Consider the following 22,916-nt stretch of genomic DNA (forward strand, 5'->3'; position numbering starts at 1 on the left):
ATTGATAAGACAGTTGAAACATGACTAAGTTATAAAAACCATCGATAACACTGATGCCGGAATCTTGTGTGGGGCATACCCCATTGTTGAGAGCAGGGAGGTGTTGAGACCAAGAATTTAAGTAAGATTGTTCCATCAAATCTAGGTATAAGGATATTGTCTTGCCCGACCATGCCGACTAGATCTATTCTATTGGTTATTTGTTGAGTTTTCGTCACCATAATCAAGAATAGCCTTTGCAACTCAAATTGGCAACTCCGATAAGATATGGTCTTTGTATTCTCATTCGGACATCCCTGATCACCGTGCTAGTTTCATGGTGTTTTATGATTTAATGACATTATACTCGGGACCGGACGGGAAATGTGTTATGTTGCGCGCGCCATCTTTGGTCACAACGAGTATATTGTGCTCCCTGTAGCCTCCTGCCCCAGGCTCTCCTTCCGCTATTGTGATCATCGGCACCATGGACACCACCATGTTTGGTTGAAGAACCGTTTCGATGTCCTCCCGCAATTCCAGAGCTAAAGAAAAGAATTATAAATATGAGGACGACTTTATCGCGCTAGCTGCTCTTTTAAATGGTGTTACAAGAGCCATAGAGCCACAACAATATTAGTTGAGGACACCATGGACCTACTACACATGGACTTTCATAGCTCGTTGATTAATTCATGCACCTGTTTCTGTCAATAGTGGCACAAAATCATTTTAAACATGCTTACCTGCTTTGATTTTATCATCACCGCCGACAGCCAGCCTGGATAAAAACATGACTACGCTCTGAGAAATAAACTACATGCGCAGAAGATAGTGATTCTCTTGAATCAAGAAAAATGCATGTGCAGTGTTGTAGTGTACATAGGGAAATTATCGCTCAAGTGATTTCATTTGCGAAATGCGCGTACTTTACAAGAGAAAGCAATTATTTGGCAGTTTTGTTGTGATTTGTAATCTATTTTCCCCCATTTCTCGCACATTGTTCCAGAATAAACATGGACAGTAACCGTAGATGACATGTATGTCCTATCATTAAGCCATGTTTCATGCTTGTCCACAAGTGTCTACTTCAGTAATTTTCAATTTTGTGACAGGAAAACTGTCATGTTTCGGGTTTGCTGCTCCCTTTCATTGGTGTTTATACAAAGGCAGTTGAGTCTGAAAAGGCACCTCAGCAAAATAAGACTGCAAAGAGGGAAACGGTTCTTTTGTCAGCGTGATGCACGATTGCACAATAGTCATTGTCCAAACATCAGAATGTGCTCATTAAGATGCGCATAATCAGGTGGTGGCGGTGATGATGGGATCAAAGAGAGACCTTCGGTTTCTAGTCCATGTGTAGTAGGTCCATGAGGACACAAACTTGAAGTTTGAGGAAAATTGGTCAATCCGTTTAAAAGTTATGAAGAGTTATAAAGAGTTATGAAAGTTAAGAAATCGCCATCGCTGGATGACAAGACTACAACAGTTTGTGTCGGCACTGCAGAACGATTTACAGACAATATAAGTATAATAGAATTCAAGATAGATTATTTTCATGTTTCATTGAACATTGAATAACCTCCTTTAGCAAGCAGGGGGATAATATTGCTTGAATGTCTACGGATGTACGAAATTGGAGTGTAAGCTTATATTATTTTTTATTAAAGAAAAAAAATGAAAAAATCGTTGTTACAATCGTTGTTCTGCAGTGCCAAAACTTCACAAAATCATTACATCGGTCGGATTGTCCAATGTTACTCAAACTTCGCTGTTGTGTTCTGCTTAAGGCCGTGTCACACCTTTCCGGGTAAGCCTTGCGTGCGACTAATTGTGAGGAACAATTTTTGCCGAAACCCAGAGGTCCCCGCAGATGCCCCGCACATGACAGTACCTAGCACGTATCTCACCCGTAGTCGCCCGGAGGTGCGCACGCAAATCTTTTTACCCGCAACCATGTTTAGGCCCTGTCACACCTTTCCTGGCATGCTACGCGGGCTTATTGTGTGTGGGGATTTTCCAGCATACCGGACGATTTCTGAGGGCGGACAAGGATTTGGGCGAGTCAGAGCATGTGTCTTACTTGCTGGACGCATTCTACTTAAATTATACTTGTGAGTATACTGTGTGACCTGTGTACCAGTCGCGTAGGGGCTGACAACTCAATGAAGGAATTCCTCTGAAGGAATGGCAGAAGTCCCACAGAATGTCATTATCTTGGCTGCATACGGGGACTGCGAAGTACCTGAGTGAACGGTTGATCACAGTGGCTAGTTTTTTTCGTCAACTTTTCTATGTGCTTGTAAATATCTGTAAATAAATTGTATTATAATGTAAATAGCACCAGTCTGCAAGAATCTTCAGTCTATTGAAGGAGGCAGACTTAATCAGAAGATCGAAGAAGAAGAGTGGGAGTTGCCTACCAAGTGCTGCCGCTAAGGGCCTCCTGGCGTTCTGCGTGGACCTCTCCGGGCATCCCCGCGACTCACCCGGAAAAAGTTTTGGTCATGCTCAAAACCTGGCTGCGGTTAAATCGGACTTGCGTACGCGACTTCGGGCAACTATACAGACAGGCAAGATACGCGCTAGGTACTGTCAGGTGCGGACCAACTGCGGAGAGCTCCGGGTAGCAATCTTTTTTTTTTTTTCCCGCAAGTCAAGCCGCAAAACTTCCCCAGATACAGTATGACAAGCTCTTGAGCATGCTCAAAACTTGTTCCGAGTGAGTCGTGAGGGTTCGCTCGCAGAGGTACACGCAGAACACGAGTAGGAGACCCTTACCGGCAGCACCTCTCAGGCAACTCCAACGCAGGTAGTTCTCAGTACCTGTAAGTCGCTCGTAACAGAAAACGAATCGGTTTCAAAGCTCTTGGGCAGGTCACACGGAATACGCGCAAGTAGATGGTAAGTAGCACGCGTATACTGAAGGGGTTTTAGGCCTATTATCCTTTTAAATTATTTTGAAATATGATATAACAAATGGAGTTGGATCTTACTGAAGCACAGCTTGGAAAGTTTATTTCATCGTATTTTTGTGGCTGTAATTGTACGAGAGGTGCGAACTCTATAGCTCTGCGATGCCCATCCTACCACGCGGCTATAACTCTAAAAAACAAAAACAAAAACAATACTAACAAGGAAACAAATCAAAGTAAAACAAAACAAAACAAAAATGTTGTTGTACACATACGTGGGAGCTAGAGACAGTTTTTTCCATTGTCCACAGAGACTCCAACCCCAAGCACCTTCTGATCTGGAGACTCTCCCGCCCGAAACCCCTAGCAAACGGGAGACTCCAAGTAGATGTGTGCGAACCGCGAAGTTCCTAGGGTTCTAGATGTTCTCTGGTGCTATCTAAGGCTTATTTTTTTAACATACGTTAGCAATAAGTAAGAAATCCTTTCCACCGGGAGACACAGAGCCAAGGCGGGAGAAATCAAATCTCAAGCGGGAGAACGGGAGATTTTGCAAAAATGGGCTTTAATTCTCCCGTCGAAAACGGGAGAGTTGGAGTCTCTGTGTCCAATCCGTTAGGAGGCGCGGTATTTTAGCAATAGCGTCGCTAATCTGCGACGCGAATGCTAAGACGACGCAGCCTCCTGGGTTGGGTGGACAATGGAAACAACTGCATGTCTCGCCCATGTGCAGAACACCATTTTATGGGCCTAAGCGTCGTCTTAGCGTCCGCGTCGCAGATATATAGCTGACACTAGAACGCAATTCTGGTAGGCCCTACCATTTATGCACAAGACGAGAGTAGTCGAGGGAAGTATGCCAAATGGCTCACAACGTGTCGTTATCAATGAAAAGGGGACGATCACTTACGATCAGGTGGTCTGCATACTACTGGATGTATACAAGCAGAGAAGAAAGTTACTAGTATACAAGTGATGCCCAGGACAAAGTGGATCGGTGAGAATTGGATGCGCGACTTTAACTGTGGAACTACGAGCGCAGCGAGGAGGTTTTAGACTGTTCCAAAGTTAAACCAGGGAGGTGCCAGAGAAGGAGAGACAACTACTGCTCTCCTTTGAAGTCATGTGCGGCACCGCCGAGAATTCATGCGTTCAACTACAGGTGTTACCCGTGTGCTTTGACAAGAGAGCAGCAATAATCGGGACTAGCGCTCTCACATCTAGAAATATACTCTTGCCCCAACTGCAATTCGCTCTCTCTTTCAATGTGATGGCAACAATAAATTTGTGTACCTTGAATTGGAGCAGCGAATCAAAATGCAGTGTAAAACTGACAATTTTAACAGCAAATAGTTTAAAAGCACGCTGGAACACGCTTTAGCGGAGTACTTTATTTGAAAGACCAAAATATCCCAGATTAAAAGATAGAAAAACAACATGCGGAAATGTGCGCATTATAGAAAAATATAAGGGTTTTAAGAGGGCCTAATTTTCATTTCATTTCGATTTGCGCATTACGAAGAAACTAGAAATACATGTTTATAATATTGAATTCTTTCCTAAACTATTCTAAATCAATTCGAGTATTTCATTTAAAATTTTACGGTGAAATAAAGCTTGTAATTCAACAGAAGGTGAAATGCGCTCTTCGTCTCCGAACTTCGTCTTGCAACTAGAGCGGTGCCGAGCATGACTTCAAAGCGTAGTGGAATGCTAGACATCCCATTGTAACGCCTTGAACCCAAACATGTGTTTGCATGAATTACGAAGAGTTGCCGCTACATCTCTGTAAACGAGAGCATCAAATTCTCATTGATCCACGAAATAGGCCTGTCTGTGCACATTATTTTGTGTTACTAACATCGTGCGTCCGGTACACCTCCAACACTGTACAAGACTTGAGCCATGCGTTCGGATTTTACCGGACGCGTGGCCATACGTTCGGATTTTACCACACTTATGGCTCAGTGTCGATCAGAGAAATCAATGCATGACAATTGACCAACCAGATTGCAGAGATTCTAAAGCTCATTTGATAATCAAAACTAACAATCCTACCTGCTTCCCTGCCGTAGTAGTGACACAGTTGGCCGAACGAGTAACCGTAACCGAAGCTGCGGTACTTCAGCAGGTCGAACTCCCGGTACACCTCGTTCAGTTCGGCCGCGATGTCGCAGCACCTCACGCCAGGCTTGATAAGTTTCATCCCTCGGCGGTGCACCTCGCAGTTCTTCTCCCACAACTCGAGGTGACGGTCGGAAGGAATATGGTCGAAGAAGAGTGTCCGTTCCAGGGCTGTGTAATAGCTGTGTTATCATGCATGTGTGAGATGGGTTCAGCATCCTTATATAAAATGTTGTATAGTGACCAGATTCAGTGACGCATAGTAAAACAGGGTGCTCACTGCATAACACAACGTCAACAAAATATTATCAGTACAAGTGCATTATGATGCTAATGTAATCATCACCACGGATGTCATAAGTTCTGTCATAGTCAAACGGAAGCTCAACTCACTACTTTGGTTGAAGTTCAGTTGGAAGAATTCAGAATGTAATAGAAGTAGCTGAATAAGCTTTCCCTAAATAGAACAATATAATTACTCTGTTGTTAATTATGAAGCATTGATGGACCTTCTCTTAGATAAACTTCTTGAATAAAGCAACAATAATAATGGAAATAAAAGGAAATTTGCACGAATATAGTTTATGAGTCTTGTGAGACTGCTGTGACATCCACTTTGACAGATATCATAATTAAAAAAAAAAAAAAAAAACCTCACGCGAAACCTTGTATAAGATTGTATAATTTCTTGCCTGTTTAATTACGTAGGCCCTATACAACATCACTTAAAGCCAAAAGAAAGTTCTGGTACGCCTGCAAAAGTTGTCAAATTTTGCTCCAAAATGTGAACGTATGCCTAGGAAATGTGCGGAATAACGCTGTAATAACAAGATATTCGATGGGTAACGACGAAAATGGGAAATATTGACCAAAAACGTTCAGTCTCAGAACTTACCCGAACGGGGTCAGGCTAGACTCGGACTCGGGGATAACTCGGCCTCGCTTTGCTTGACGGCGGGATGAGTTGTATTGGTTGTCCCTCTGGATTGTACAGCGTTGTCTCTACTGTGCATATGGGAGCGGCCTGCATAAACTACATTGTAGCGTTCTGGCTACTCTTACTCGCAGTAATGGTCCGAGTTGTTACAACGCGCGCATCAAAAATTTAGTGTGCGCCTCTCAAGCACCTCTAAAAACAATCAAAGACGCTTGAGAAACAACAACAAAAACTTCAAAGACCGCGCGTCTCAGCAACTGAGGTGATGTGCGTATACTATATAGGCTTGAGGACCGCGCGCTGTCCATTTGTTTTGTACAGGATTAGCACGCACTTTCCTGTCTGCTCATCAAGGCCTCGTTTGGTACCCGTAGCATAGAGTACTAACATGGCGATCACGAACTGTGTGTAAATTGTCTGAAATAGGGTCGAGTTCTCCCTGAGACCGAGTTAGCCTTCTGGAATAAAAGTCGGTCTACCGACTTTTATTATTTTTCTCAAAATACTCCAAAACGACTCATCATTCCGGCAAACCGCGTCAGCCAGGTAAGTTTCTTTGTAGACTCTTTCGATATATTGCAAGCAAATATGAAATGGTGCCAGACGGGTTCTCAGGCCCTTACCAGAACTTTGTTTTCACTTTAAGTTATAGTCCCTACTGTGAAATAAGATTTTGTAATTTTCTTGAGTAGTCAAATATTGGTTATAATAATAATAATAATAATGATAACAATAACAACAACTAGAAAAGCACTCTGAGAGCGCAGACCTTCGCCACGCAGTTACTTTCCACTCATGATCTCGCTCTTCCCAAAGAGATTTTTTTTCTCCTCTCTACCCTTGGGGAAAAGCTCTTTGGGCTCTTCCATAGAGATCAGTGATTTCCACCCATAGGTCTACATGCTGAAAAATTGCCCGATTTCCCAATATAGAAGCGTTTGTTACGTCATAAACCCTCAGCTGCACGGTGCGCCTCGCCCTACCAGTAACTAGAGCACGCACTTTAGTGCGCGCATGCAAACCTCAAATACGCGCAGCCTGAACTCCCAAGTTCATTGACCCTACCTGCTAAAATATCAAAAATCCTTCATAAATTCCCCCAAAATTCTCGGATCACTACCAAAAGTTAATCGTTTGTTACTTGTGTCATTCTCAACCTATCCTGCAAGTTTCATTACAATCCGTTAACTACTTTTTGAGTTATTTTGCACACGGACAAACTAACGAAATAACTAACGAACTAACTATAAAAGCACTTTGAGAGCGCAGACCTAAGCCAAGCATGAAGCTTATTTCAACCACTACATTGATCTTGTTCTTCCAGAGATATATTATACGTACACACAACATCGGTGCTAAAAGTCGCCAGATTTTGAAATATAGATGCCTTTGTTACGTCATAAGCGTTCAGCTGCACGGCGTGCCTCGCCCCAGCAGAAACTAGAGCACGCACTTTGGTGCGCGCAGGCAAACCTGAAATACGCGCAGCCTGAATTCCCAAGTTCATTGACCCGGCCTACCTGCCAAAATATCAAAAATCCTTCATCAATTCCCCCAAAATTCTCGGATCATTACCAAAAATTAATCGTTTGTTACTTGTGTCATTCTCAACCTTTCCTGCAAGTTTCATCCCAACCCGTTGACTACTTTTGGAGTTATTTTACACACGGACAAACTAACGAACGAACGAACGAACACACAAACCAACGGTAACGAAAACATAACCTCCTCCCTTGGCGGAGGTAACTAGAGAAGCACTCTGAGAGCGCAGACCTCCGCCGCCAAGCATGCAAGTCATTTCCACCACTTATTTTGTTCTTCCATAGAGATATCAGTGATTTCCACCCATACGTACATATAGCATTGTGTGCTGAAAGTCACCAGATTTCTCAATATAGAAGCCTTTGTTACGTCATGAACCCCTCAGCTGCACGGCGCGCCTCACCCTAGCAGAAACTAGAGCACGCACTTTAGTGCGCGCATGCAAACCTCAAATACGCGCGGCCTGAACTCCCAAGTTCAATTACAGAATCTATAAAACGAATTTATGTTTAGATCCATATTTGTTAAAAATCCCTTACATTTTCAGACAACTTCTTTCCAAATTTCGCTGCGCCAACCACAGATTGCCAATTGTAACGGGTAGGTATGCTGGTATTGAACATTGTGATCGATTGTGTAATTTATGTAATTCTAATAGAACTAGGGGATGAATTTCACTATTTATTTGAGTGTCATACATTGAATAATGCCAGAGGAATAAATTCATTAAATCCTATTATAGAATAAGACCAAACACTTTAAAGATGTCTCAGTTATTTAATTCCCAAAATCGTAGTGAGTTGATAAATTTAGCTAAATTTTGTAAGGAAATAATGAAGCTCCATAAGAAATAATAATTATTAATATCATTATTTGTATTTTTTTTCATGTAAATATAGCTTTTTACAATGTTTAGTTTTATATTATTGAAATTGCTTTTATCTGCGTTATTGTTGCCCTGCTTTTTTTTTAAACTGTTTTGTTTGTCTTCCTTCTCTCTTTCCTTCTCTCTCTCTCTCTCTCTCTCTCTTTCACTCTCTTTCTCTCTTCTGGGTCCTGCACCATTCTGTATATTTTGTATATTTTGTAAATATGCAATTTTCTGTATATATATGTAATTTACAATGTATTAATGTATTAATTAACTGATTTTATCTGTTACGGTGTTTATTTTTGATTTTCTTCAATACCCTGACGTTGGGTGACATGAGAAAATAAAAAAAACCATTGTCATTGTCAAACCATTGTCATTGTCATTGTCATTGACCCTACCTGCCAAAATATCAAAAATCCTTCATAAATTCCCCCCAAATTTTCGGATCACTACCAAAAGTTAATCGTTTGTTACTTGTGTCATTCTCAATCTTTCATGCAAGTTTCATCCCAATCCGTTAACTACTTTTTTGAGTTATTTTGAACACGGACAAACGAACGAACTAGAACGAACGAACTAACAAACAAACCAACGGTAACGAAAACATAACCACCTCCCTTGTCGGAGGCAGTGCCGTATATTAAAGGGGCATAGTCCCGGTAGTGTAGATGGCGCTGTTGATGATACTGCCGATCATCGTTAGCATTGATGCGAAGATTACCGAAGTTGAGCTGTCATCAAGAGTAAAGTGCGTAGGTGTTGCCAAGTAACGTTGCCTTTGTTGTCTTCTTTGCGCATCGCGCAGTCTGTAGTGATGCCAGGGTGCGTGCATATGTGCTTATTATTGTGACATCACAAAAGAAGTTTGCTAAAGCTGTCACCCCCTCAGCCGATTCATGAGCCGAACTGTGATCGGACCACTGACTACACTGAATCGGACTTCTTCGGACTCGGGAAAGTGGGCCAAAAGCGTAAGCGCCAAAGAGAAGTCGATAGCGTAGGTCTCTATAGGAAACTTGCGCCGTGCGCCCGCGTACGCATTTGACTAAAACACCGGGACCATGCACCTTTAAGAGAGTCTGGCCAAAGACGCTTAACTAATAAGACACGAAAGTGCGCGCTAATCATGTACAAAACAAATGGACAGCGCGCGGTCTTCAAGCGTATACGCACATCACCTGAGACGCGCTGCCTTGACGCTTTTGGTAAACATCAGCAGCGAGCCGCTTCAGGGACAGCGCGTCTCAGGTGATGTGTGTCTTTGCCTGAGACGCGCTGTCTTTGAAGGTGTTGTTGTTGTTTATCAAGCGTTTTGATTGTGAGATCATGTTGTTGCCAAATTTTTACCTCCACGAAATAATCCTTATTACTCTAAAATCTCGTTCTTCAAAATAATCCCCTTAATCGAAAAAAAGATACGACTATAATTTTTAAATCTTTTTAAGATAATGAAGATACCCCTACCTTTGGAAATGAATGATGTTCCTAGGTGTGCTGAGTTTGTACTTAGCTCTCTTTTGTATTGTCATGTAGGGTAGCCATTTTGTGTCCATTGTTATCGCGCGCCTTCGTATCTTAATAGGGAGCTTTAGATTTTAGACGCGCGGACGTTCAAAGGGGAAAAAACATGGTCTGAGCGTGCGCAGTAGCGCACGTCAAGTTACTGCGCACGCTCAGACCATGTTTTTTTCCCTTTGAACTTCCGCGCGTCTAAAATCTAAAGCTCCCTATTATCTCTACTAGCTTTGGTCTGGCCAAATGCTAATTTGGACGCCATGTCGTTACCGCGCGTATTACGCGTTACAAGGTTAGCCTTTACGCTCAGACCTAACAAAATAACCAAGCCAAATAAGGGGTAGTTAACAATGGGCACTGCGTATGAGCGCACTTCAGTAACGACATGGCTCCTGTAGATCACGGGACCAGCTTTTGACCAATCACAGGCTTCAAAACACATAAGCCGAAAACCGAGTTGGCCAGACTCTCTTAATATACGGCACTGGTCGGAGGTACCTGTAATAATAATAATAATAATAATAATAATGATAATAATAATAATAACAATAATAATAATAATAATAATAATAATAATAATAATACAGTGCTTCTATATAGCACATCATCATATCGTAGTGTCTCTGTAATAGTATGCGCTTTAAGGGAGAGGGAAGGAAATGGAAGAACTGATGACGCTTTCACCTCTGTGTCTTGTTATTATCAAAGTCTACGTGAACAGATGTTGGATGGGATAGACTCCCATTTCGATTTGTTGACCATGATCTGCATGTTTAGGCATGAGGTCGCTGGTTCGAGTCCCCTGGGTGCAGCCGTCGTACCTGCATTGGCACTTTGTCCATATTGCCTAGTCTTTCGGAGGGAAACTTGGAGACCTATAACCCTTCGTGTTTCCGTAACGGCCACGTGATAAACAGCGAATAATACTCTTTATACACTTTAAAGAGATGATGGTACAAGCTGTGATGAATGATATACAATTGACAGCAAAATACAATTGTATTTGCTAACTTACCCAGCGATCATTGGGAATGCATTCAAGCTTAGGATGTCTCCTTTTTGCACTTTCCGTGAAGTCACGGGATTATGGGCACCGTCAGTATTGATGCCAGACTGGAACCAGCTCCATGCTGAAAATATTAAAAAAGGGGGAAAAAGACAGAGATACATCTATTGACGTTAGCTATGACTCTTTTTAAATCTTTATTTCCACATTTCACAGGTACATTACATAGTTATGCCTGTAAATCGCGTGCAGTCATGGTTGATACATAAATAACAGACTTCATAAATAAATAAGTTTTAATAGATCATAGCAACCTTATTATCTACTTTATTTCGTACATGGATTTTCACATTCAGATGTACTCGACTATCTACCATCGTTTTACGCTTGGGTCAATCGCCAAATATGTTCCGAAACTGTTCTGTTGAAATGACGTATTCATTATGTTCATTATATTATATCCCACAGCTTCAGTTTCAATGACGTTTATTATCTTTCAAACAAATATGAATAAAAATAAGTACAGGTAACGTACGTTCAACTTGAAAATGCCGTTGGCACATGTCTAGAAGTATACAAAAACTTGTAACGGGTGTGCCCTTAACATAAAATGAGAATTACATTCCATGAGCTTTATGCAGTATCATAGTTAATTATGTAGAAATACAAAATCTAGGTATGAATTCAAAGGAAAGGATAAAGACAGAAACAAAGACTGGGACATATGGACACTGACATTGACGTGGACATCAACTTCGATTTTTACTCGAGTACCGTATGTCCCCCCCCCCCCAACAAAAAAATGATAACTTTAAAAATGGTATGTCAATCCAAATACAATTTCAGGGTATAAAACTATAACTTTTTACCCACGTCTCGCAGAAAACCAGATCCGATTTGCGTCAGTGGTCAAAGAGAAATGAGGAGTTTTGTAGAGCATGTCAGGAATCCCTTCCCTCCAAGTTCTGTCCATTGTGTTCACACATTAATATGTAGTTCCAAGAGCATCTAAGAGCTAAACTTGGAAGAATCACATCCACGACATGCTTCACAACGATTCACATTGTAATTTCTCTGTAACCACTTAACCAAAGTGAATGGGGTTTTCTGCAAAATATAGGTAAGATGTCATATTTTTAGACCCTGAAATGGCATTCAGATAGTTTAATCATATTGCATATATGGAAGTTATCAATTCCAAAATCTGATTGTATTTTTTTTTTTTTTTGGGGGGGGGGGGACATACTGTATATAACAATGATCAGTGCCGTATATTAAAGTAAAAACAAAGTTCTGGTAAGGGCCTGAGAACCCGTCTGGCACCATTTCATATTTACTTGCAATATATCGAAAGAGTCTACAAAGAAACTTACCTGGCTGACGCGGTTTGCCGGAATGATGAGTCGTTTTGGAGTATTTTGAGAAAAATAATAAAAGTCGGTAGACCGACTTTTATTCCAGAAGGCTCCAGACTAACTCGGTCTCAGGGAAAACTCGACCCTATTTCAGACAATTTACACACAGTTCGTGATCGCCATCATGTTCATCAGTTCTCTACGGGTACCAAACACCGAACTAAAACATAGTTTTTCGGTGGTACCAAACGAGGCCTTGATGAGCAGACAGGAAAGTGCGTGCTAATCCTGCACAAAACAAATGGACAGCGCGCGGTCCTCAACCTCAGTTGCTGAGACGCGCGGTCTTTGAAGTTTTTGTTGTTGTTTATCAAGCGTCTTTGATTGTTTTTAGAGGGGCTTGAGAGGCGCACACTAATTTTGCATACGCGCCAAAGAGGTCTTTGATGCGCGCGTTGTAACAACTCGGACCATTACTGCGAGTAGCCAGAACGCTACAATGTAGTTTATACAGGCCGCTCCCATATGCATAGTACAAGGTACAACGCTGTACAATCCAGAGGGTAGGGACAACCAATACAACTCATCCCGCCGTCAAGCAAAGCGAGGCCGAGTTATCCCCGAGTCCGAGTCTAGCCTGACCCCGTTCGGGTAAGTTCTGAGACTGAATGTTTTTGGTTAATATTTCCCATTTTCGTCGTTACCCATCGAATATCTTGTTATTACAGCGTTATTCCGCACATTTCCTAGGCATACGTTCACATTTTGGAGCAAAATTTGACAACTTTTGCAGGCGTACCAGAACTTTCTTTGGGCTTTAAAGCCCAAACAAAGTACTGGTAGGCCTGCAAAAGTTGTCAAATTTCGCTCCCAAATGTGAACGTATGCTTAGGAAATGTGCAGGATAACGATGTTATTACAAGATATTCGATGGGTAACGACGAAAATGCGAAATATTAACCAAAAAGGTTCAATCTCAGAACTTACCCGAACGGGGTCAGGCTAAACTCGGACTCGGGGATAACTCGGCTTCGCTTTGACGGCGGGATGAGTTGTAATGGATGTCCCTCTGATTGTACAGTGAACTTGTCCTATGGGAGCCGCCTGTATAAACTAGCGCTTCGTGTTCTGGCTACTCGCAGTAATGGTCCGAGTTGCTACCAAAGACGCTTAATAAATAAGACACGAAAGTGCGCGCTAATCCTGTACAAAACAAATGGACAGCGCGCGGTCTTCAAGCGTATACGCACATCACCTGAGACGCGCTGCCTTGACGCTTGATAAACAACAGCAGCGGCTTCAGGGACAGCGCGTCTCAGGTGATGTGTGTCTTTGCCTGAGACGCGCTGTTTTTGCAGATGTTGTTGTTGTTTATCAAGCGTTTTTGATTGTGAGATCTTGTTGTTGCCAAATTTTTACCTCCACGAAATAATCCTTATTACTCTAAAATCTCGTTCTTCAAAATGATCACCTTAATCGAAAAAAAGCTACGACTATAATTTTTAAATCTTTTTAAGATAATAAAAATACCACTACATTTGGAAATGAATGATGTTCCTAGGTGTACTGAGTTTGTACTTAGCTCTCTTTTGTATCGTCATGTAGGGTAGCCATTTTGTGTCCATCTTTATCGCGCGCCTTCGTATCTTATATCTCTACTATCTTTGATTGCTACAACGCGCGCATCAAAAACCTCTTTTGCGCGCAAGCAAAATTAGTGTGCGCCTATCAAGCACCTCTAAAACAATCAAAGGCCCTTGATAAACAACAACAAAAACTCCAAAGACCGCGCGTCTCAGCAACTGAGGACCGCGCGCTGTCATTTTTGTTTCAAGTGTTTTGTACAGGATTACGTTAGCACGCACTTTCCTGTCCATTCAGTTAGGCCTCATTTGGTACTTTGCAGTGGCCAGTAGAATGTGGCGATCACTTGTACTGCGTGTGAATTGTCTGAAGTAGGGTCGAATTTTTCCCGAGACCGAGTTAGTCTGGAGCCTTCAGGAATAAAAGTCGGTTTTCCTACTATTATTATTTTTCTCAAAATACTCCAAATCGACTCATCATTCCGGCAAACCGCGTCAGCCAGGTAAGTTTCTTAGTGGACTCTTTCGATATATTGCAAGTAAAAATGAAATGGTGCTAGACGGGTTCTCCAGCACTTACCGAAACTTAGTTTTCACTTTAAGAGAGTCTGGCCAACTGCTAATTTGGACGCCATGTCGTTACCGCGCGTATTACGCGTCACAGGATTAGCGTGTACGCTCAGACGTAACAAAATAACCAAGCCAAATAAGGGGCAGTTAACAATGGGCATTGCGTATGAGCGCACTTCAGTAACGACATGGCGCCTGTAAATCACGGGACCAGCTTTTGACCAATCACAGGCTTCAAAACACATAAGCCAAAAACCGAGTTGGCCAGACTCTCTTAATATACGGCACTGACAATGATAATAGGGGTATGGGTAATACAGGGGGATTATCGAGGGTATACAAATGCACAGAGAACAGAAAATGGGGGACAGCCATCAGGCAGTATAAACATAATAAAGCTATAAATATCTATCCTAATATATCTATAGGAGAGTGACAGTAAAGTAAAAATAGCATACATTTACAACGCCATACGCTTAGTCGTAAAAAAGTATAACAGAATTTAACAACGTTATATGAAATAAGATGATTCTTCAAACTAGTTTAAAGTTGTTAAGCGATGTTTACTAATCTCATTATCATAAGCTTATCATTTCACGTTATACTGTACAATATTTCTCTCATAATGATTTGCGTACAGACAATAAAGGTGAAGAAAACTAGGATATAGAGTAAAAAGCTTCAAACAATCTATAGCTGCCATCCCTTGTTATCACTTGACATAATATTGTATTCTGTTCACATACACTGCAAAAAGTCCGGTGTTAAATAGTTAACACCGAGCTGATGTTAAATTTTCGGTGCTCATTTATGGTGTTAAATTAACACCTCCGGGTGTCATTTCCTAAATTGTAAAATGTTCTTTGAAGAGTTTCTTAGTAACTGCACTTCTTGTTGATTTTTAATTTAAACAAGACGATCAAGAATTTTACATTAAAATACTAGATTTTTGAAAAAATGTGAAAATAAATTTACACCAAAGTAACACCAGCTGGTGTGGTCTCTTATTGAAGCTGGACGGGTGTTCAACCATTGATATTAACACCAACAAATATCAAATCAACACCATGTGGTGTCATTTTTTGATTAACACCAGTGCATTGTCTAAATAACACCAGATACAGTGTCAAATTAACACCACGAAGTGTCAGGTGAACACTTTTCAACACCATCACTGTGCATTTTCAACACCTGTGGGTGTGGTCCTTTATTGAAGTTTGATCGGTGTTAGATTTAACACCCGTGGTGTTCAATCTAACACCGATGTTTTTACAGTGTACCAAGATGACGAAAGTGTGTCGTACTATTTATATCAGCAATGTTATCACTGGTTATGTACAATATTTCTATCCCATGCAAACACCTCAGTTTATGGTTATTTCTTTATTACACCTTGTTTGTGTACTGATAATAAAGGTGAGGAAAACTAGGATTGTGTCGAAAGCGTAAAATAAAAATCCAGCTGCCACCCTGCGACATCCCTTGTTATCACTTTATCAATTTATTGCATTCCGCTCACAAGTTGACCAATGCGTGTCGTACCATTATATATCTGCATTATACAATTACATATATACATCGTTGGGGCCAAATGTTGACATACAACCTGGAAAAAAAAACAATAACTGTCCTCAATATCATTTTTACAACTTTTTTTAGCTCCTGTCAACTTATATTTTCGTGAGAACAGACAGATTGTATATCTGCCTAATGTGCATAGTATACATGACCTATAATAAATAAAACAGTCAGAGGCGTTTGAAAGGTTCGTGATAGTAACATTTTAATTTTGCTAATATATTATGAGGGGGTTAAAAGTTTACATTCATCAACCATAAAATGTGTATTACTACCTCTGTTTTCCTTCATTTCTGCCCGTATTATAGTCTTGATGGGCAGCTGTATCAGCTTCTTTCCGACCTCCACTGTGGGAGTTGTAAAAATGATATTGCATTACTCATTATCATTGTTTTGAAACCCTACCAGATAACAGGTAAACAAATATTTTCTTGATTTTTATTGTTGTTGATGTTGAAATGGGATGACAACGATTTTTCATTTATTTTAATTTAATTTAATTTCGTTTATTTCATTTCCAACAATGCAAATTCATTTCATCATTACTGTAAGATTGTCGTGATGAATACCAAGACAGGGTATAGAAGGTTGGTAATTTCTAAATTATCAACCTCCCTAAAAAAAAAAAAAAAAAAAAAAAAAATCAACAAACGAACAAACAAACAAACAACAAACAAACAAACAAACAAACAAACAAACAAACAAACAGGACATCAGCTGTGAGGATTCGATTCACCTGTTTGGACAGATTCGTGTGTACGGGTTAACTAGACAGTTGTGAGGTGAAGATGTGACCATACTATATGATTTATGGTTCAATTACATTTGCCTCTGCGACAATTGCTCCTATTATATGAAATATCTTCTCGCTAAGCCAAACATGAATAATTCTACCCACAAACATAACCCTAACCTTAATCCTAATCCTAATCCTCACATCAAACTAAACCTAAAACCCTATCACAACCCTACCCTTAACCCTAAATCCTAATGGAGAAAATAAGACCGGAGTAATTGTCGCAGGAGCGAATGTCTTGTCACCATTGTTTATGCAGATTCCATAGCGGCACTATCATCGTATCTTAATATTCACAACTTTAGAATCCCATTTTGTTATGCGAAGTGTGACTTTGGTGAAACTTGAGATAATATAATTTGTTGTTTTTCCACGACAGCTAATGGTAATTCGCAAACAGCCACTTGGAACCTACTGCTTTAAGCCCCTTCTATGAACAAGCAATGAGGATAAAGACAGTGTCAATTGCTCAGACACAACCGCTGCATCCGGGGTACTCGAACCAGGAGCACGTGATTGATATGTCTCCCTTGCTGGGATTGGTGGCACTGTCTGTATACTTTCGGGGTTTTTTTTTCTTTGATCCACTGATTGCATGTGATGTAATCGATCCACTGATTACATCTTACTCATACAAGCATCAAACGTAATCATAAAATGTATAATGCAGTATAAACCAATAATCAAAACTTGAGCTCTATCTAACGAATTAAAGGCTTAGGTGAACGACAGGTGGACTTAAACTAGATTGGAAGTCATCTCCTTACTGTAGATAGGCTGATCCCAACTGATGCTACCATCTCCATTATGTAGGGGAACAATTTTATCAATTGTACGTACTCTGTGTGTGCTGTGTGTATTATTTTGTTCTTAATATGTGCGTGTCTCGATGTCTTGTTTTGTAAGAATATTTGCTTTACATCAGACAGTTGATAAGCATATATACTTTGATTTAATTTGACAGCATTCATATTCGCTATGGTGTAAGTAAAGGCGTACATGTTTAGTGTGCACGCGCGGAGTACTCACTGTCAAGTAGCTCTGCATGAGGGAAACAGCGGGCGATCTCTCGCACCATGGCTTGCGTGCCACGCAGAGCGATTTCGTGTTCGCCAACTCCTTCAGCTATGGCTGCAACCATCGCTTCGCCACCGAGATCGCAGATTCGAGCCCCTTCGGTGATCAGAGCGATCTCTTCGTCAGACTTGATCGTCCTCCGCATCATCATCGGAGTGCCAACGTCGACCACCTCCTTTCCCGCCACGGCCTTATCGAGCTTCGCCTTTCCGTCCAGTGTCAGGTGGTTGAACTCGCAGCCGACCTTCCCATGGACGCCATCGAGTTCCCGTTGGGCGGCCAACCAGAAATTGTCCTGATGCCAATCCGTGTAGATGACGTTGTCGCCGGTGCTGGTCCGTCGCCACGGCTGTCCGCCGTCGATACCGGCCGAGATACTGATGACTTTGTCCTGGGTGACTACCAAGCCGTAGGGTCGACCGAAGGCGCAGTAGAGGAAGTCTGAGAAGTAGTTGACGTTGTGGATGGAGGTGAAAAGGACGCCGCCAATGTCGTTTTCTGCCATGTACCCTCGCACCATATCTATGCGTCGGCTCATTTCGTCGTGGGAAAACGTTGGCTTGACCTAGAGTTAGAGTGGAATTCAAGACCAGTTAAGGATTGTCATGATTGTACTGAAAAGAAAGAGTAACATTCTGTAAGTCAAACAGTGAACATTGTTATCAAAATCGGATAAAATGAAGGAAGTTATGCATACAATTGTGAAGTTTTGTAATATTTTTTCGCGTCCGTTGAAACGCACCTAGCAATATATAGCAATGACATTTTCTAAGACATTCGGGAAATATTATTTCTTCTTGTCTGACAGATCTGGACGCACTGGGCAGCACACGACCAAACAGAATAGTCTCCTTTCAGTAACTCATGCATTTTTGGCCAGCTCCTGGCCCGAGCTAATTTGGCCCGCGCCAACTAGTAAAAATTGCCTTCAGTGACTATCAGCGACTATAGCAGAGCCGCGCTGTATACTTTTACGATGACCCATTCACGAACTCGGTCACGTACATGACTACTACGGTAACTGAATGCACGCTCCGACCAGGTAATTGCTACCTTTGACAGTGCAAGGAAATTTGGCCCGATCGGCACCAGGCCCGAGCCTAGCCCGCGCGTGGTGCTAGCTTCAGCAGCAGCGCCAAAATAGCCCGCTCCTGGCGCGGGCCACTTTGGCCCGACCCATTCATGTGAAATCAAAATTTTACGACTTAGCTCGGGCCTGGCCCGAGCCAGAGGAGTTACTTAAAGGGGTATGACAGTATAACCTTCTCTCCATTCGGCATTGACTTAAGTCTCGGCATGCTCTTGTAAGTTTCCGACTGCACGCCTGACGAGTGTCGAACAAGGTTGCCAGTATTACACCTGAAGGGCTTCTGGAGTGACGAGGACCTCTCAACTCCTTCAAAGGCGGATACACCCGATTCTTGATGGATCAGGCCACGTCTCATCAGGTTACCCTTCGCACAAACACGGGTGGCGAGTTGGCGATACATGTCTATGCTTTGATGGTGGAACATGAAAATTATCCTGTAAGTTGGAAATAAGCAAAACAACATCGAAATAATTCAATATGAAATCCTCAACATAAAGGTAAAGCAAATCAAACAAAATATCGAAAAGAATTTGCGATCCTTGTACTGTCAGTTACATATTCATTGGGAGACTGTGAAAGGGTTGACTGTAACGAACAAACAGATCCTGTTTGTTTGTTTGTCTGTCTGTTTGTTTGTTCGTTTGTTTCATTTGTCTATATGAGAAGATGGCTAGATAGCCCATGTACAGCTGCGATACTTGGTCTTCTATGGGATCCAGTTTGATGTGAGGTGAGACCACTTCACCGGGTAAAAACAACCTGCTCTTTGCCATAAATAAATGAAACCGAATCTTTTACGTGTATGCATGAGTTGTGACTCTCTCACACGCGGAACCTGTCCTCAGAGAGTTTTTGCCTCTCACTAGAGGGGACTGTATGATTACACACAGCATTGCTCAGATCAAGACTCTGGAATCCGGGTCCTTCGGATCCGGCGGCAGACATGCTATCGATTTAGCCAAGTATCCACGGATGTTGGCCCCTGTCATCCGGGAATATCAACATTCGTAACTACAGCGATTCACATCCCCGACTCCTTGTTGGTCTTCTAGTGTCCTGAGAGGTACTCTTTAAAACATGGCCCTTGCCAAAGTTCATCCTGCTAAAGTAATTACAAGAGAGGACGAGATAATTGTTATTTCTTGGGGATTAAGCTGCCCAGTATTTGAAATCGAGTCCAAATATAAGTTTGTCTGATAAGAAAGAGTAAAATAATACGAGTTCAACGGTAAAATTTTGATCGAAATCAAGTGAAAAATAAGGAAGTTATGACATTTCAATTTTTCGCTAATTTTTCAGGAAACAGTTCTTGAGGTGCCAGGTAAAAATGGCAGAGGTAAAAATGGCAGAGGTAAAAATGGCAGGGGTAAAAATGGCAGGGGTAAAAATGGCAGGGGTAAAAATGGCAGAGGTAAAAATGGCAGTGGTAAAAATGGCAGGGGTAAAAATGGCAGAGGTAAAAATGGCAGAGGTAAAAATGGCAGAGGTAAAAATGGCAGAGGTAAAAATGGCAGAGGTAAAATGGCAGAGGTAGAAATGGCAGGGGTAAAAATGGCAGAGGTAAAAATGGCAGAGGTAAAAATGGCAGAGGTGAAAATGGCAGAGGTAAAAATGGCAGAGGTAAAATGTTAGAAGTAATGAGAGCGATTTCGTCAGAGATAAACGTATGAAGAGGTTTTGAATGATAACCTAGCCAGAGCAAACTGTATTTATCGAATTATCAAATCCAAACTGCAGATTTGAAGAATGTTTATTGAATTATGTTTTAAAAAGATTAGAGCACTCTCATTATTCTGAGTTTGATTCAAGTGCAGTGTCGTAATCTGTCTGTTCAGAGGTATAATAAGCCAGCTAAGAACCTAGTAGGCCTATGGGAAATTATTTTTATTATTCAATATCATTATTATTATTATTATTATTATTATTATTATCATTACTGTTTTCTATCATTATAAGGGGTTTCCAACAATGCTGCAAAGCCCTTAAACAGTATAATCCTACGTTGTTTCGCCCAATTAAGTTATCACACACACACACACACACGCACGAACCCACTTTTGGCATAAACATAATACTTCTATACGCAGATATACATACTCTCACATACACACTCTTACACAAACGAATTCCGCTCACGTCCAGGCTAGTATATTGTCATTATTTTTCATTTTTTGAAATGTTTAGTGTAAAGAAGTGAAGGAGACATAGTCGAAGCAAACCGCTAATTTTTCACCTGTTCTATGTCATTTTCTCACATTCAGGTTTCGTAGGAGCCTATTTATCTCACAAGGCCTGATCACGACATAATGTAGAAGTAAAAATACAAAACGCAAAATAAAAAAACAAACTACAGCAGATGTATCGGCAGACATAAGTAAGCTCTTGCAAAATATTTCATTACATTGTTCAAGTATCACATGGCGCAAAAACAAATATCTCGAAGTTTTAAATGAACACTTTGTGGTCACTTTACAAACTTATGCCTATTAAAACTGCAGACGAACTTTAGCAATAAACTGTTCCAGTGAGAGAAAAAAACAATAGTTTGCCATGGGATTTCTTTCAATCATTGTTGAACGAATCCGCAGGCGAAAAAAATGTAAATGTTTGATGGCTTTCAAACTTAGCTGTTGCTCCAAAGCATGGGCGTAAATCCCGGAACACACCAGAATCAGGTCAATAGCACCATTAGACCCAGAGATAATCGCAACTGTAGACTTCAAATGGCGACCATTTTGAAATCCAATATGGTGGACATAAAGAGAGAATTCCAAGTGGCCCAATATCTGAAAATGTTTGCAATATGTTAATGTACATTTTGTGCCAAATTTGGTGCTTGTATCACAAAATGCACGATAGGTTTGCTAAGCTGCCCCACTTAGAGTATTTAGTGATACCCCTTTATATATAAAACATTTTCGTGTAATTAATGATTTGTTTAACCCCTAATTTTGGGGGAATGGGACATCAAGCGGGGAGAAATGAGACAACCTGGAGAGAAATTGGATAACCATCATGACCAAAGTAGGATTTACATGTGCCGCGGGGAGAAATGTAACACTGCCCTATTAAATTTCTCCCAGTGGTAACAGAAACAGTAAAAGATCCCTGCCAATTTTTCATACCTGCATGTCTGTTATCAAGCAATTTTATTTTCAGAAGTTTGCACACCTATTAAAATACCTATTAGCATAGCATAGGACCTACCAGATCTATAGTAAGTTTGATATTTTACTGACAAGATACCTGTAGAGCTGTATAGCGGTTAATATGTCCATTTTCAGGTGTACCGAGGCTCATCTTTTTACTGATATAATTGGATTGTTGACTGGCCAAGCATTTTTCAAGTTACATGAGTGTCCAATATTTCTCCCCGTGTCCCATTTCTCCCCGGTCTCCCCCGTGCTTTATTTCAGAAGACACGAAAAGCGCGTATTGCGAGAAAGGTGTCAGGAACATGAAGAAAAAAAAAATCCGTCACTTTTACCTCGTCCTCTTGCATTTCAACGACTAAATTTTTATCAATGGCATTCTTTATCTCTAGCATTTTAACCACTGTCATTCTGACCCCTGACAACTTTACCTCTGACATTTTTACCACTGACATAATTATTTACCTCTAACATTTTTACCCTGCCATTTTTACCTCTGACATTTTTACCTCTGCCATTTTTACCTCTGTCATTTTTACCTCTGCCATTTTTACCTCTGCCATTTTTACCTCTGCCGTTTTTACCTCTGCCATTTTTACCTCTGCCATTTTTACCCCTGCCATTTTTACCCCTGCCATTTTTAACACTGCCATTTTTACCTCTGCCATTTTTACCACTGCCATTTTTACCTCTGCCATTTTTACCCCTGCCATTTTTACCTCTGCCATTTTTACCTCTGCCATTTTTACACCGAACCGTTCTTGAACGGTCAATATGAATATGCCAACGACAAAGTGAGCATTTCCTTTCTTCACAACTTGCC

General features: G+C 41.1%; 1 protein-coding gene across 1 annotated transcript; it reads right to left on the reverse strand.

The window, feature by feature from the left end:
* Positions 1-324: 324 nt before the first annotated feature.
* On the reverse strand, positions 325-19,341 carry LOC140242426 (creatinase-like). The gene is made up of 5 exons (XM_072322162.1): positions 19,114-19,341; positions 17,804-18,416; positions 10,902-11,016; positions 4,953-5,200; positions 325-524 (listed from the first exon to the last, which is right to left on the reverse strand). The coding sequence occupies exons 1-5, from the start codon at positions 19,339-19,341 to the stop codon at positions 325-327; spliced, it is 1,404 nt and encodes a 467-aa protein (XP_072178263.1).
* Between the last annotated feature and the right edge of the window lie 3,575 nt (positions 19,342-22,916).

Source organism: Diadema setosum, chromosome 19 (genome assembly GCF_964275005.1).
Source record: "Diadema setosum chromosome 19, eeDiaSeto1, whole genome shotgun sequence".
NCBI lineage: Eukaryota > Metazoa > Echinodermata > Echinoidea > Diadematoida > Diadematidae > Diadema > Diadema setosum.

Excerpts from the sequence above, each read along its gene's own strand:
- LOC140242426 (XM_072322162.1), bottom strand. The coding sequence starts at position 19,341 with ATGTATCGCCAACTCGCCACCCGTGTTTGTGCGAAGGGTAACCTGATG. Across the intron at positions 18,417-19,113 it reads CAATGCCGAATGGAGAGAAG|GTCAAGCCAACGTTTTCCCA; the intron begins GTTATACTGTCA and ends CTCTAACTCTAG. Across the intron at positions 5,201-10,901 it reads GCATTCCCAATGATCGCTGG|CTATTACACAGCCCTGGAAC; the intron begins GTAAGTTAGCAA and ends ATGATAACACAG.